This window comes from Schistocerca piceifrons, chromosome X (genome assembly GCF_021461385.2).
Source record: "Schistocerca piceifrons isolate TAMUIC-IGC-003096 chromosome X, iqSchPice1.1, whole genome shotgun sequence".
Classification (NCBI taxonomy): domain Eukaryota; kingdom Metazoa; phylum Arthropoda; class Insecta; order Orthoptera; family Acrididae; genus Schistocerca; species Schistocerca piceifrons.
The window spans coordinates 213,278,016-213,294,362 of NC_060149.1; the positions used below are offsets into that span (position 1 = coordinate 213,278,016).

The 16,347-nt window shown below is 35.0% G+C and overlaps 1 protein-coding gene across 1 annotated transcript in view; it reads left to right on the plus strand.

The window, feature by feature from the left end:
* Positions 1–16,347, plus strand: part of LOC124722253 (NACHT and WD repeat domain-containing protein 2) — a 312,786-nt gene that overhangs the window by 195,586 nt on the left and 100,853 nt on the right. Inside the window, exon 18 of the mRNA XM_047247442.1 lies at positions 15,647–15,771. Within this exon, the coding sequence (XP_047103398.1) occupies positions 15,647–15,771 (125 nt within the window). The remainder of the gene's footprint in view (positions 1–15,646; positions 15,772–16,347) is intronic.

Sequence of the window (16,347 nt, forward strand, 5' to 3'; positions counted from 1 at the left end):
TAAAAAGAATATACTGTTTCTTTTTTCTTCTTTTTTCTTTTTTATGAACTACTTTTTAATTTTTTTAAAGAGCACATCTGTTTCTAGGAGAGCTGTACAGCAGATTTTCCTTCAATAAAAAAGGTAGTGTCATCATCAAAATGTAAAATGTGGTTATTATAACATACATCATTGACAAAAATAGGGAAAGGAGAGGTCTTATGACATACCCATGGAGTATGCTACACTCCAGTTTTTGTTCTTGGAAGATTTATCCATGGACTGATACTACCTGCCATCAGTTTTCAAAATAAGACTGAAGAGTTACCAGAACAACATCTCCAACACCACAACACTTTAGCTTATTGAGCAGTATCTTGTGCAAGATACAGTCAAATGCCTTGCTGAGGTCACTTTCTCTGTCCTTGAACCCCTGTCTTATCTTTGGAATTAAAATCAGTGCTGCTATAATTGTTGGCTTTCCTTTTCAAAATTGTGCTGTGTGTCCCGAAAGATTTTACTATCTTCAAAGTAACTTATTATCTGGTGTTTCAGCCCAGACTCCATAACTGTAACTAAAATTGGTCTGAAACTTGACGCTTTGAACTGGTCCCCTTTTTTGTAGGCTGGTACTGTCTGTGCCAGTTTTTTGGAATTCTGGGATAACACCAAAGGATAAACATTTATTTATTACTATGGGTAATGGTAAATGGTAAATGATATTCTTCAGGATTGTGCAGTACATGTCATAGATATCTGCATTCTCTGAGTGCTTATATCAATTCACTGTTTTTACTGTGTTTTAGGATGCACTTCATTCCACTTTTTAATTGTGCAACAGTGTAAATTTCCTATATGAGTTTTAGGATCTAATCCCATGTCTGGTATTTCACTTATAGTATTTTTCACTGTTCTAAGTACTGACTGAAGACATCAGAACTATACGAATTTAATGCAGAGTTAGGCTTTCTTCTGTGCCCATTTACTAGATTCCAAGTTGCTTTACATGGGTTGTAAGCCTCTTTAATACACCTGTGATTGTATTTCGTTTTTGCATCCTCTACTTCCTTTGTGTAAATTCTCTTGGCTCTTAAGTAGTTAGAATGGAGTAAGTTTGTAAGTCTGTAATTGGAAGATCTAAAGCTGTCTTCATCCAGTCCCTGATCGTTATGACAATGCATTTTAATTTATCTAGCTCTTTATTAGGTTTCTCCTATTCTTTTGTTTTCTCTATAGGATTATTCTTGGGGATTATTAGTAATATGTCATCAAATTTCATCAATAAGCTTTGGAATAGACATTCTATTTATTTATTTATTTATTTATTTATTTATTTATTTATTTATTTCGTATTCAATTAATCCGTATTGTGATAAATCACAAGGATGTGGAATGAGTCATGATTACATACAACAGATATGATACACATATATAAAATGACAAAAATGTACCATAAGATTATGAATAAGTCTGTAGGTTAAAATCAAATCAGAGGTATAGCTCAAGTAATATAAAACAATACCTAAAAAGGAAATATAGTACATTTTCCAAATTAAACAAATAATACACATATATAAAATGACAAAAATGTACCATAAGATTATGAATAAGTTTGTAGGTTAAAATCAAATCAAAGGTATAGCTCAAGTAATATAAAACAATACCTAAAAAGGAAATATAGTACATTTTCCAAATTAAACAGTTAATGTGATCTATAGCAAACAAATTTTTATCAGTATAAAAAATCATTGCTTTATCTGTAGATACTCATCAAGAGAATAGAAGGAATTTACCATTAGGTATTCTCTCAATTTACATTTAAAAGTAGGTAAGACATTAATGTGATCTTTAATACCTGATGGAAGGGAGTTGAAAATTTTTGTGGCTGAATAATGAACACCTTTCTGAACAAGACTTAAATGTTTCAGATCCCTGTGTAGATCATTTTTAGACCTAGTATTATGATCATGACATTCACTATTAGTTTTAAAAAGAGATAGGTTGTTAGAAACAAAAATCATCAAAGAAAATATGAATTGAGAGGTAAGTGTTAATATTTGTAACTTATGAAACAGACTTCTGCAAGAATATCTTGGATGAACACCACTCATGATTCTAACAGCTCTCTTCTGTGCAGTAAATATTTTTTTGGCTAAAGGCTTGTTGCCCCAAAATATTATGCCATACGACATGATAGAATGAAAATAACCAAAGTAGGCAGCTTTAGTAGCGTCCTCATCACCAATGGGGGTGATTACACGCAGAGCATAAGTTGCCACACTGAGCCTTCTACGTAGGTCTAAGATATGCTCAGATCAGTTCAGCTTGCCATCAATTAGAATGCCCAAGAACTTAGATGATTCACAGTGTAGTATATTTTGGTTACCACAGTTTAAGTGGCATACTTCATTTTCTTGTTGAGATGTGTGAAATTGCATATACTGAGTTTTCTGAATGTTTAGAGTTAGTCCGTTGCACTTAAACCAGTGTAGGATGTCAACGAGTACAGCATTACATTTATTTTCTAGGTCACTGTTAGTTCGACTTTCAAGCAGAATAGTGGTGTCATCGGCAAAAAGAGTAAATTTACACTCGGTGTCTGTGCAAAGTGGGAGATCATTGATGAAGATAAGGAAAAGCAAAGGTCCTAGGATGGACCCCTGAGGCACACCACACTTTAATGTGCCCCAATCAGAAGAAATGGGACTATAATTGGCACCATTAATTATCACCTTCTGTTTTCTGTTTTGCAGATACGATTCTATCCATCTACCAATGCTACCTCGCAAGCCATAAAAATTAGCCTTATGTAAGAGAATGTTGTGGTCCACACAGTCAAAGGCCTTAGACAAGTCACAAAAAATTCCAATAGGTGACATTTTATTATTTATTGACTCTAAAATTTCATTTGTGAGAGAAAAAATAGTCTGCTCAGTTGATCTACCTTTTTGGAAACCAAACTGGTTTCTGTTGAGTATGTTGTGGCTGTTAAGATGTTCTACAATTCTTGTATACATTAGTTTCTCTAATACTTTTGAGAAACTACTTAGTAGTGATATTGGACGGTAGTTAGATAAATTAGTTTTGTCACCCTTCTTGAAAAGTGGTTTCACAACGGCAAGCTTTAATCTCTCTGGGACAACACCTTGCTGGATAGACTCATTAAAAATGTGACACAGGACTTGACATATGTGGTCACTACAATGCTTCAGTATTTTTGGTGAAATGTTGTCAATACCAGTGGAATTTTTATTTTTTAAGGCCTTGATGGTATTTTTAACTTCAGTAATAGTAACTGGGGCAATACAAATTGGGTCATACGTGTTAGGGTTAGCTCTGTGTAATAAATGTGTAGCAGCATTTAAGGAACCGTTACAACCTACTTGTTCTGCTGCAGTTATGAAGTGATTGTTGAATATGTTGGAAACTGTTACAGGATTATGAATAACCTCATCCTTATAGCTTATCTCTGTGGTATTAACATTCTTGTTACTCTTGCCACACTCTCTCTTTATAACATTCCAAACTGCTTTTATTTTGTTCTCAGATTTATCAATTTCAGACTTAATATACAGGCTCTTGGATTTGTTTATCACCCTTTTTAAAATTTTACAATATAACTTAAAATGAGACCTTTCAAGGGGATCATTTGATACTCTTAGTGAGGCATGTAACTCCCTCTTAGTCCTGCAAGAAATTTTTATACCTCCAGTAATCCATGGTTTACTGGAAGAAACCTCATTGTTCTTTCTGACAGTTTTTTTTGGGAAAGCCATTTCAAATACAGATATAAATTCATTTAAAAAAAGGTTAAATTTATCATTAACATCTGATGTGCTGTACACTGGCTCCCAATCTATCTGTGACAAATAGTCGTTAAAGGCAGACACAGTTTCAGTGTTTATACATCTATAGGACCTATAGGTGTGGGAGATTTTATTGCACAAACTGATGTTATTTACTTTCAGAAGTTGTCCATCATGGTCAGACAGGCCATAAATTACTTTGCTCACACTAGCACTGTTGACTCTATTCTTGTCAATGAAAATATTATCTAGAAGGCTCTTGCAATTTTCTGTAACTCTAGTGGGCCAGGTAACCATCGCAGCCAAGTTGTAAGAATTCATTAAGTGGTCCAGGTCAGTTTTGAGGTTGTTATCAGTTAAGAAGTTGACATTAAAGTCACCTACAATTATTAAATTTCTAGTTTTAGAGAACAATTTGGTCAAAAGAGATTCTAACTTATTCATAAAGATGCAAAACTTCCCTGCTGGAGCTCTGTAAATTGCAAGCACAGTAAGTAACATGTCCTTTGCAGAAATTTCAGTCCCGCAAACTTCAAAATGTTGATCTACACAATACTTACTTAGATCTAAAGATTTATAAATGATTTTACTGTCTATATAAATTACAGCACCACCTTTCTCCTTACTTGTTCTGCAGTAATGAGTAGCTAGATCATACCCATCAAGCTGCAGCCCATCGATTCCAACTGTTACATGATGCTCAGTAAGGCATAAAACATGAGGACGGTCAACAGTGTCCATGTCCCCTAAATTTACAGATAAAAACTCTAATTTACTTTTGAGACTTCTGATATTTTGATGAAGAATAATAAGATTCCTATAGCTACCTCTACTGTCCTTCTGCTGGTCTGCTTGTCCATTAACACCGTTAGTCCCCGTTGCACTCAAAACTGTGTTGGATACATTAAGACCTATGTCGCAGCTGGAGATTTGTTCACTAGATGTCGTTGGCGAGGTCGGGTGGGTGCTGGCCATAAAAAATCACTGTTTCTTTTTGGAATTCTTCTTTCTCTCGTAGAAAATCGGGGATTACCTTTTATCCTTGGAGATACTGCATCGGAATTATTTTCCAGTCCTTGAGGTTCTTTGGGTGGAACTTCATCATATGGTATTAATATGTCATTGGCAGTGACAGGGTGAGACACAGCTATACATCTGTTTCTTGTATTCACATTGGTTCCCTGTCTATCTTGGCATGAATTGGTTTCAACAGTACCGGTACAAAATCTGACCTTTCTTGCAGAGCTGGTTGTAAGTGTTTTTACTACATCACACCGTTTCCATGGGTTTGATACTGATGAAGCAATGTTCCTGCACAGTCTGAGCTTTCCTGTTTTGTTCAGGTGTAGTCCATGATTAGTGTAATGAGTCACTGGTCCACATTTCTGCAATTTTATGCTGCTCTTCTTCAATAATCCTTTCACTGAATGTGTGACTTGAGTAGCATATGAATAGTTGCAATTTACTTTTGAGTCACTGGTCCACATTTCTGCAATTTTATGCTGCTCTTCTTCAATAATCCTTTCACTGAATGTGTGACTTGAGTAGCATATGAATAGTTGCAATTTACTTTTGTTCTCCATACCGAGTTCCATTACTAATGTGCTGCGATGTGCAATCATAGGTTCAACTACAATTATATTATAATTCCATGTACTGAAGTTGGTGGTAGCTGTGTCTCACCAGGTATCACTCATTGTTGGGGAACAATTTGCTACAAGCATCCCATAGCTATTTATTAAGCTCACAAAGAGCCTCTCTTTACCACTTCCACCACCTATATATATGATGGGGTCACCATACAATGCAGTTTTAGACTTAAGGCATGTAAAGTAAGATAAACAGTTCTCCATCCATGCAATAAAGTTTTCAAAGGTACACTCTGGTGAATGGCACACAGAGTTAACAATGAGAGCCACTTCAAGATCCAGATCTGCACAAAAAAATTTAAAATTGATTCCCTTTACACTACTTTTTTTTTTTACATACACTGTCACATCACCATGAGTTGTAGTAGTTTGATACCATGCATTTACCATATATAAATATTCAAAAGGTCTGTAACAGCCACCTTCTGCTTCTGTCAACCATTGCTCACAGATGCATAAAACATCTGGTTTCACATCTTCTATAAAGAATGATAAAAGGTTCACCTTGGTTCTTAAACACTGCACATTAAAACTTGCTACGCTGAAAGTCATATTACTGTCAACATTAATATCCTTTCTGTATGATATTCTGTGGCCCTGATTTTTTATTTCAAACTTATTTTACTGGGGCACTGGTTGATGTCCAGAATAAACAAATGCTTTATTCCAACTTTCTTGGGCCATATGACAATGCCCACTAGCTTGTCCTTAAGATGGAAATCAACATTGATCTTGAAACTAATATTTACACACTTAGTTTCTAGTGATAATTGGTATAGCATGGAAATATTTTGTCAAGATATTTGTTTAGATTTTTAGTTGTTGCACCATTTTCACTCCATATAGCACTCCTTGTTCCTCATCAGTGCTTATTATCAGATTATTTTCTGTCTCTGGCACTTGAATTTCATGGCAGGTGATTGGGGTATTTATCTTTCTTCCTCTACAGGTGTCTGGAGTGCTACCTTATAAGGCATTTTTGGCTGTACAGCTACATCTTAAGTCATTTAATGCATGTTTGTTTGTTTGTTGTTCTGCTGTAGTGGATGGGATTCTCTTATCACTACAACGAGCAGTTGTTTTCCTATAATGTACCTCATGCCAATCTGTAATTGCATTGAGTGGAAGTATCTCTTCTGAAAGACTCACAGGGTTGTAAAGACTATTTTGATAGTTACTGACATCAGTTTTTGTTTTGTTAAAAGAAATATTATTCATGCATCATTTCTGTGTCACATCATGGACTGTAGGTTCTTTATTATTATTTACTTGTTCTGACTTGCTTATTGTGGTTGCAATATTGTTTTCTTGTTCACACACATTGCACATGGTGAAATTCTGACTATAAATCTTATTATGCACCCCTTGGTCTTTCACTGGTTGCCACAAATGTGGCAAAATGTAGGGCTGGCCCTCTGTAAACATTTCTTATATACAGCAACGTAATTTTTAACACCAATCACAGCCCATCTTTTACTCCAGTTACATTTTTTAGTGCTTTACATTGTATTATATGAAATTATCTTTAATTAATGTCTTTTGATGAGTTTTTATAACTCCTTCTGATGACATGTTGATAGGTGATTGTTTAGCCCTTTTGTTGTACACAAGTAATGCCTCACATTTTAATATGTATCCTCTAAAATATATAATTTTACTCAACTTTTGTCTTGAGCTAAGTTGTAATTGCCATTTTAATTGTTGTCATGGACTATCCTAATGTGTATTACTGATACGTAGAAATAATTGTATCGCCAGTGAAATATATATTGTATGCAATGTGGTGTATCATTGCATCTTATTACATTGCTGCAGTATTAGGTGACTTCTGTATGGAAAGATGACATAGCAAGTACTGAATAGTTGGTTATAGCTCAATGAGCACTCACTGCATAACCCAATGTGTTTTGTGCGACATATATCTTAATAATCGCCTTAAAGTCAGACTATTGGTTTGTTAGTCTTTGGTAGTCACTAGGAAGTGGAATCATGAACGTTAACTAAACCAATAATCACACAAATAAATGTGACTTGATCAACTTTGATCATGTTTCAGACTATTCTGACAAACTTTTTTCTCTTATGAAATGAACAGACCAGAACTGTTCCTAACATTAGGTGTTAACCTAATATTGCCACTGAGGATACACCCTCTCAGATTTTTTATTTTTTTACCTCTTACTTTATGTCAGTGACAAACATTTATTTATATTTTTGTATGTTTTAAAGTATAGGGTACATAACATTGCTTACATTCTGATCATTGTTATTTCATTATGAAGGGCTTAAACATGTGCAATTCATTTATAATGCAAGATTTCTTGTATTCTCATTTCTTCTTGTCCATCAGAAACTTCTTTTGTTTGACACTTCTCTTGTCCATCTTGATTTATTTTAATGAAAATTTATCAGATCCCTTGATGGAGTAGTACATCAACATGAAACAGTCACAGTTTTATAGTTATTTGGTTGGTTGGTTTGGGGAAGGAGACCAGACAGCGTGGTCATCAGTCTCATCGGATTAGGGAAGGATTGGGAAGGAAGTCGGCCGTGCCCTTTCAGAGGAACCATCCCGGCATTTGCCTGGAGTGATTTAGGGAAATCACGGAAAACCTAAATCAGGATGGCCGGACGTGGGATTGAACCGTCGTCCTCCTGAATGCGAGTCCAGTGTCTAACCACTACGCCACCCCGCTCGGTATAGTTATTTCTTGTGGTATTTCTTGAAATCATCAGTTGAGTTAACATTGGCCCTTTGCAAGTAACATTGGCCCAGATGAAAAACAAGTTACTATGCCTTGCATTGGACATACTTTAATGAATATCCATATCTCTTATGTTAAACAATAGGTAGCAGCACTAGCTGCACTGTTTTTCCACCATTTCTGTAGTTCTAGAATCTGCTGCCACATAGGCACTTGTTACATAAAAGGCTTTTTAGTTGAGGCAGAATAGTGATGTTCCAGCTTTCATCTATTAGTCTGTTAAAGAAGTCATTTTAATTTTTATAAGAGGTTTAGACTGAGGTGTAAAATATGAAATTCATAATTTTCATTTGGGTGAAAATAAACTCTATATTTCACAATGGGATAATATTGTCCTGTGTTTTGGGCTAAGTTTCACCAGAAGGCTGAAATTTTGTTTATGTTGTTACCTACCAGGCTGACAAGTGTTTCTTTAACTACTGAACGGCCTAAAAGAGGCCTTTTCCAAATCCTTATCTCCAGATTCAAAGGCTTGGGATTGTCTCCCTAAACAGACAAAAGCTTCTTGAAACTTTGGCAATGAACAAAAATGAAGTTGACATGGTAGAAGACACAATCTTAACAGAAAAAAGTGACTATTTAACATTCTTAACTGAGGCTAAGAAGATGTGTTACTGGAGGCCGTACAAAATAAACCGACCCAAAAATTTTCTGAGAACAACCTATTTTTTGCTCCTCAACTGCATAGCTTTGTGTAATGCTTTTTGTTAACGTTTAAATTGTCTTATGCTTTGGAAACGATTGACCTGACAAAATAAAGTAATTAGTATTTTCTTTGACATTTTATCTCTTTTAATTGTTTACTTCGCTGCTTGGAATTTAACAATTCGTTGAACTTTAGTAATGATCTATTACATACAAAATTGATGTTTGGTTAGTTTAACATGGGATCAGTGCAATTTTGGCTTTCTGTGAGTAGATTTGAACACATGGGACAATGTCACCCCAAGTAATGCTAACACTACCTGAATACTTTGAAAAATTATTGCAGCAATAGACAGTTTCTAAAATATGATAACATCTACCCTGATTTAGTCACACAGGGGATACAGATACTAAAAAAGAATTATACTGCAGTTCACCAGCACTCTGCCAACTAATCAGATGTTAACGTGTCAAAGGAGATGGGAAAGTGGAACAATTTTATCCCAGATGATGGTAATTAATTACTTCTTGTAGTCATGTGACTCTGTATAAAATGCTCATCATGAGGACATTCTTGTTTACTTTCCTCACTTAATTTTCCTTCTTTGATTCCCAAAATCTACATGATACGCTTCATCAAAGCTACTTTATGTATGAATACCTTAACTTTTTCCTGCATCTTGCCCATTTTGTTTTGTCGGATGATGGAAAATCACAAAAGTAATGATAATCTGAGAAGTTATTTTACAGATGAGTTGAAAATAAGCCAAAATTTATTAAATGTGTTAATATAAATGAACATTCATAATGAAGTTCCATATTTCACAAATGTATTTTATTCATGTTCTCCTGCTCCTCTGTGTCAGGATTCAGCTGCCCTTTTTAGGTGTTGTTTTATGCAACCCCCAATCTTATATATGGCCTTTAGAAACCATGTGTGAGATTTTCATATTCTCTCACTTGCTATGCCCAAATTATTTGAAGAAATGAACAAGGCCTTTTTGTAGGAATTTTAATATAGTTAAGTTTTGTACTGGGATACTTTTTCACACTAGGCCATGGTTTTTGTGTTATTCAAGACAAATGTACTAAAGTGACCTTCAAACAAACCTCTAACCCCACAGTCATCCCTCACCAGTCAGGATTTCTAGTATGTTGTTAGTGGCTCTCCTTCCTGCCATCGTACAAAAATTTCCAAATACACTAACTATTCCTGATATTCAACCTTTTTTTTTTAGTCTTTATCAATTAGGCTATTATGACACCAATATAGTTGGCTATTTCATTAACATTGTTAATTTGAATGTGCTTCTGAAAATAATGAAAGAAAGATGACTTTTTTAAATGTTACACTAAAACCAATTAAACTGCAATTTGATCCAAACATGACCCTTTCAAGCATGGTAGTTTCATATTCACAAGGTCTGAAGAATACAATTATGCAATTGTTTATTGTATGCTGCTAAAATTCACAAAATTGTTAGGTAATATTCACACAAATGTCAATTTTACAATTTTTAAGTGCTCAACTGTACCAGTCGCATAATAAGGCCAGTCACTGAAGAGTTGGAAATAATTCAGGCAGTCACAAATTTTTATAAAGTGGTAGGAGTGAATGCCATGAACAATGTACTAGAAATCTTGACAGGTAGAGGTTGAATTTGAGGAAGGACTGTGTGTCTGAAGGGCACTTTTGTATTTTTTCTTGAGTAAATCAAAAACTTAAAGTGCTAGCAAAAGTGTATCCCACTACAAAATTCAACTACATCAAATTTCCTACAAAAAAGGTCCTGTTCATTTTGCTGTGGGACTAATAGTTTCAGTTTGCTTATAGTGAGAGAGAAAATATGAAAATCTTGCATGTGGTTTCTGAAGACCTGGTGTGCAAGATGGCGACGAGTGTAGTGATGCATAGTGAGCGAGTGAATAAAAGTTACTGTTCTGTCTTAAAAAAGGAATCCTGTGAAAACTGTAAAAGTGAAATCGAAAAACTAAACGAACGCATTTCAAGTTTACAAAGTTGTAGATGTTCTAAGACGTGAGATTTCGCATATAACTAATGAAAACTGTGAGCTGAAGAAGTTGCGCCATATTCTAAATGATAAAACAATAAAGCCACAAAACGGGAACCTGGTGAGTTATGAGAAGCGGAAAGGAAGCGATAGACAGGCATCAAAGGCAGCAAATGAAATTATAATTACAGATAAAAACAGGTACAGTGTTCTGTCGAATAGTAGTGATGCCTGCAATAAGGATATGCAAAACGCTAGTGAAGTGATGCAAGACAGTGAAACAACGTCTGAGTGGATAAAAGTGTTGCTAAAAGGTAATCCCTCGTCCACTAAAAGAATAACAAACTCCGTAAAATCTGTCACATTTTGCGATAAAAACAAATACGACGTTTTGCAACAAAGTGAAAATACAAATAAACAAAAACCGACGTGTGTGACAAAGAAGAAAGAATCAAAAGTCGACATCTTTGGAAACAGTCACGCCAATGGAATTTCTCAAGAACTGCAAGTAAATAGTAAATCAATGACAGTCACAGGCATGGTTAAACCAGGTGCTGGTTTCAAAGAAGTGACGGAAAACATCGTAAAATATAACTATGACAAGCAGGACGGTGTTGTAATCTGCACAGGAGCTAAAGACATTTACGAAAACAATGCTATGAAAATGTATAAACAGCTCTTGAGTCTTTTGCTAGTACTGTCAAATACAAACATTTTACTGGTGAACTTTACCCACAGGCATGATTTACCTGAATGGTCATGTGTGAATAAGGAAATTCACAGAATTAATGCGAAACTTATAAGTAGTTGTAGGCTATTCAGCAATGTGAAATTAATTGACTCAAGCACACTTGACAGAGAATGTTTTACGAAACATGGGCTTCACCTTAACAGAAATGGAAAGGCCAGGTTAGGAAACTTAATAAGGGAAGCAATTAAATGCAATTACAAAGTGACAGCCACTGAACTGGGATGGTGTAAATCTCCAATAGCAGAAACACCAGCAAAAACAGGAGCAGCACACAAATGGACCATCCAAAAAACAGTAGCAACAGAGGAACCTACTACTGAACCAACATTAGCAGCAGCAGAACTAACAACAGAAGCAATAGTTACAGCATCAAAAACCAACCAACCAGAATCATTAGCAGTCACAGCAACATCAGAAGCAGTAGTTCCAACATCAATAACTAAGCAACCAGAATCACTAGCATTCACTGCAACAGCACACAGCAGCAGCAGTGGTAATAGGAGTAGTCATCACACCAGAAGAAGGCAGCCACCCTTGAGAAGCCAGGATTTTTGCTGGGGCAAAGCAGTGAACAACAGCACATAACAGGGAAAGAGATAAATGCTTGCAAGTAGAGGAATCTACAAGGATTTTTGGTACCTGGCCTCAGTTACAAGACTAACATAAGGCAGATACCTTCAGATACACCAACTTCCAAGTCTAACTGGCAACAGACTCACCTCCACTGTCATCAACAGAGGAATAACCATGCCATCAGCTCATCTAAAGGATTTTTTAGCATCAGGTCTAAAGGGAAAAGCGCCACCAAGATAAGTGAAAACAAATGCCTAACAGTGTTTCACCAAAACATTCAAGCCATAAAGAACAAAGCACAACAGTTAGAAGTAGAATTGGAAAATTTTGATAGCCAAATTTTGTGTATCACTGAACACTGGTGCAAAGGGAAGGAAATTGAACACATTGCATTAGCCTCATTTGAACTTGCATGTTACTATAGCAGAATCTCAATGAATGGTGGAAGTTCATGTATCTATGTAAAAAAAGGTATGTCATATAAAGTTAGATATGATCTTTTAGATCTAGGTGAGGACAAACATTTCGAACTTTCCGCTGTTGAAATAATAGGACCTGGCATAGCAAAAAAATTAGTCATATTTTGTGTGTACTGCTCTCCCAGTGGAGACATTGATATATTCTTCTAAAACTGAATCAAAGCTTAGACAAGGTTTCTGGACCAAAAGCAAATGTAATTATCTGTGGTGACTTAAACATTAATATGATGAAGCCTGATAAGGCTAGCAACATATATGTGAATATTCTAAGCTGTTATGGAATATCCTCCCTTGTTAATTGTCCAACTAGAATAACGAAAGAATCCTCCTCATCTAGCTACAGATATTGATAGTAAAAAAATGTCATATTGTTGTCCAAAACCTGGGCCTATCAGACCACCTCTGCCAGATCTTAAAAACTAACATTCATGTAGAAACTCCTCCTAAACTTTGTACATACAAAAGAATGTTTTCCAAATCAGCCCTGTATCAGTTTAAATCCCAGCTAGAATATGAAGATTGGAGGAAAGTCTATGCAGAAACCAATGCAAATCAGAAATTTATCAAGTTCATGTCAATTTTTAAACTCAGATTTGAAGAGATGTTTCCCAAAACTCTTTATCAAATTAAAACTACAAAGAGAAATCAATGGGTGACTACAGGTATCAAAAAATCCTCAGAAACTCTTAGATATCTCAACTCCATAAAAAATAATCAATCTAACCCAGAAGTTCTGCAATTCTACAAAAAGTACAGGAAAATATACAGAAAGGTGTTGCTAGCCGCAAAAAAACTTTCAAACAACAAAATATTACTTGAAGCTGAAAACAAGGGCAAAGCAGCCTGGAACATCGTCAAACAGGAAACATCTAACTCTGCTAAAAAGGACCTCAATTCACATATTAAAAACAAAGATGTACCAGTAGGTAACCCTAAAAAATTAGCTGATTTTGTAAACTCATATTTCAATAGTATTGCAAAAAAATTACAGCAGAAATTTCCAGATACGTATGATTTACCTACTCAGAACCAGCCAACAAACTCAATGGTGCTCTTGCCAACTACAGAAAGGGAAGTGGCACTAGTAGTATACCAACTAAAAAATAAAACTTCAGTAGGACTTGATGAAATCCCAGTTTGCGTAATTAAAGATTGTATAGACTCCATAAAGGGCCCATTAACAGACATAATTAATGAATCTTTCGAATCTGGATACTTTCTGGAGTACCGAAAACAAGTAAAAGTTATACTTATCCTTAAAAACGGAGATGTGGAAAATGTAGAGAACTACAGGCCGATCTCTATACTGTCTATCATTTCTAAAATAATAGAAATACTAGTCAAAAAGAGACTGCTAAATTACTTGAATAAATATAATCTTCTTTCCAATGACCAATTTGGTTTTAGGCCCGGAAAAGGCATACAATCTGCTATAGCACAGTTCACTAAAGTAATTTTAGAAGCACTGGACAAAGGTGAAAATGTAAGTGGTATCTTTCTAGACTTGTCCAAGGCCTTTGATACAGTTGACCACAAAATCTTACTTCATAAATTAGGGCAAATAGGAATAAGAGGTGTGACAAAAAAGCGTTTCAAATCATACTTGGAAAACAGAGTTCAGCGAGTTGAGATATCACAAGTTTCAAACAATTCCCTTATAAAACACCTGTCTGACCCAGAAAATGTGAATATAGGCGTCCCACAGGGAAGTGTATTAGGCCCAATATTGTTACTTATATACATTAACGACTTCCCACAAAGTATCAGACATGGAGAAAAAATACTTTTTGCTGATGACAGCAACATAGTAATAACAGGTGAAAATCCAACACAACTGTCAGAAAGAGCAAACGAGGCTCTCGATGATGTCCACAACTGGTCATTAAAAAATAAAGTAACCCTAAATGTAAAGAAAACTAACTATATTAACTTCCAATTGAACAAAAAACACAATGCCACTAGAATAAAAGTTAATAATAATGAAGTCTTAGGGATGAATGTAGACAGCCAACTGAATTGGACAAACCATGTCAACATTTTGGCAAAGAAATTATCCACAGCATGCTATGCTCTTAGAATCCTTGCACCGGTATGCAATAATACCTGTCTTAAAATAACATATTACGGATATCTACACTCAGTCCTCAGCTATGGGATCATGTTTTGGGGAACAAGTGCCAGTAACATACAAACTGTGTTCAAAGTACAAAAAAGAGCCATAAGGATAATAACTAACAGCAACAACAGGGCCCACTGTCTTGATTTATTTAGAAAGCTAGGAATTCTAACTGTTTCTTGTGAGTATATCTTTCAGAACATAATGTTCATTAAGAAAAATCTCAACATGTACAACACAAACAGCCTAATACATGACCATGAAACAAGAGCTTGTCACCACCTCCATCTAGATAGAAAGAACAAGGCAAAGACGCAAAAAAGTATATTTTATAATGGGATAAAACTATATAACAAATTACCACAAGAAATTAAAGAAATAAATGAGCCCTTCACTTTCAGACAAAAGCTTAAAACCTTTTTAGTAAGTAAAAGTTGTTATACTGTAAAAGAATATTTAACATAGATGTAGATTATTAGCAACATATGACATTATCACCAAAATATTATGTAATTATAAATGTGTGTATGACTAGTTATAAAAACAACACAAAATATGAGAAACCTGTTTCATTGTAAATGTAGATGTGTGCTCATGTGGTGTAAACTGACGACATCCATACAATATTTATTGTTCCACGGATGAATAAATAAATAAATAAAATAATATTGCGAGTTGCATAAAATGACATTGGTAGGGGCAGCTGAATCACCCTGTATTTATCTACACCATTGGCCTTTTAAATACATTCTAAAGCTTGAATTTTTCTGTATGCTTCACATATTGTGTGTGAGAAAACTGGCATTGTTATTATTATAGCACTTTTTTTTTAAATGATGAATGTACTATGAATCTTGTGTTTATTTTTCAGACAGTTCTGTTAAATATGCTCACTAGTGAGTATGTTGTGATTGAAAATCCTCTGCCTGATGATCAGCCAATAACGGCAGTATTTCTTTTAAATGCTCACCTGTTTATTCTTGGTCCTCGGAAATGGTGAGTGTTAGTGAACAAAGTTGCTGTGCTAAATGTTTCTGTCCTTAGTCATTCCAGTAGCCTGAATCAGATATCTGAGAGTGAACTAGAAATGGTTTTATAAATGAATATTACAGAATGAAACACAAGGAGAAGCAAGACAAAACTCATAAACATGTAGACACTCTGATGGAGTCTGTTTTTCCTTATATGTGATTTCTTAGTAAATATCTCAGTAATCCTTTAGTCACTTCCTCTGTGTAATTTCTTAAGTATTTCATGACATGCTAACACTATCAGTTCATATGTCAATCAGCCTGTACTGTATAGAATACTTTATCCATGATAAATTAATTAGCTTTACTGTGCAACCATGAAACATAGGGAAGGGTTCTCAGTACTCTCTGTTTCAAAAAAGCAGCAGTTCATTAGTCTTGTTCCTGAAAATGATTAACTCAGATTTTATGAAACCATAGTCACACTAATGTACAATCTTATGAAGAAATATTTTAGTATAGTACTTAGAGTTAGAGTTCCGACATAATGGATTACTGGATCATTACATTTATTGTATGCATCCATCTGGCTTTGATGTAA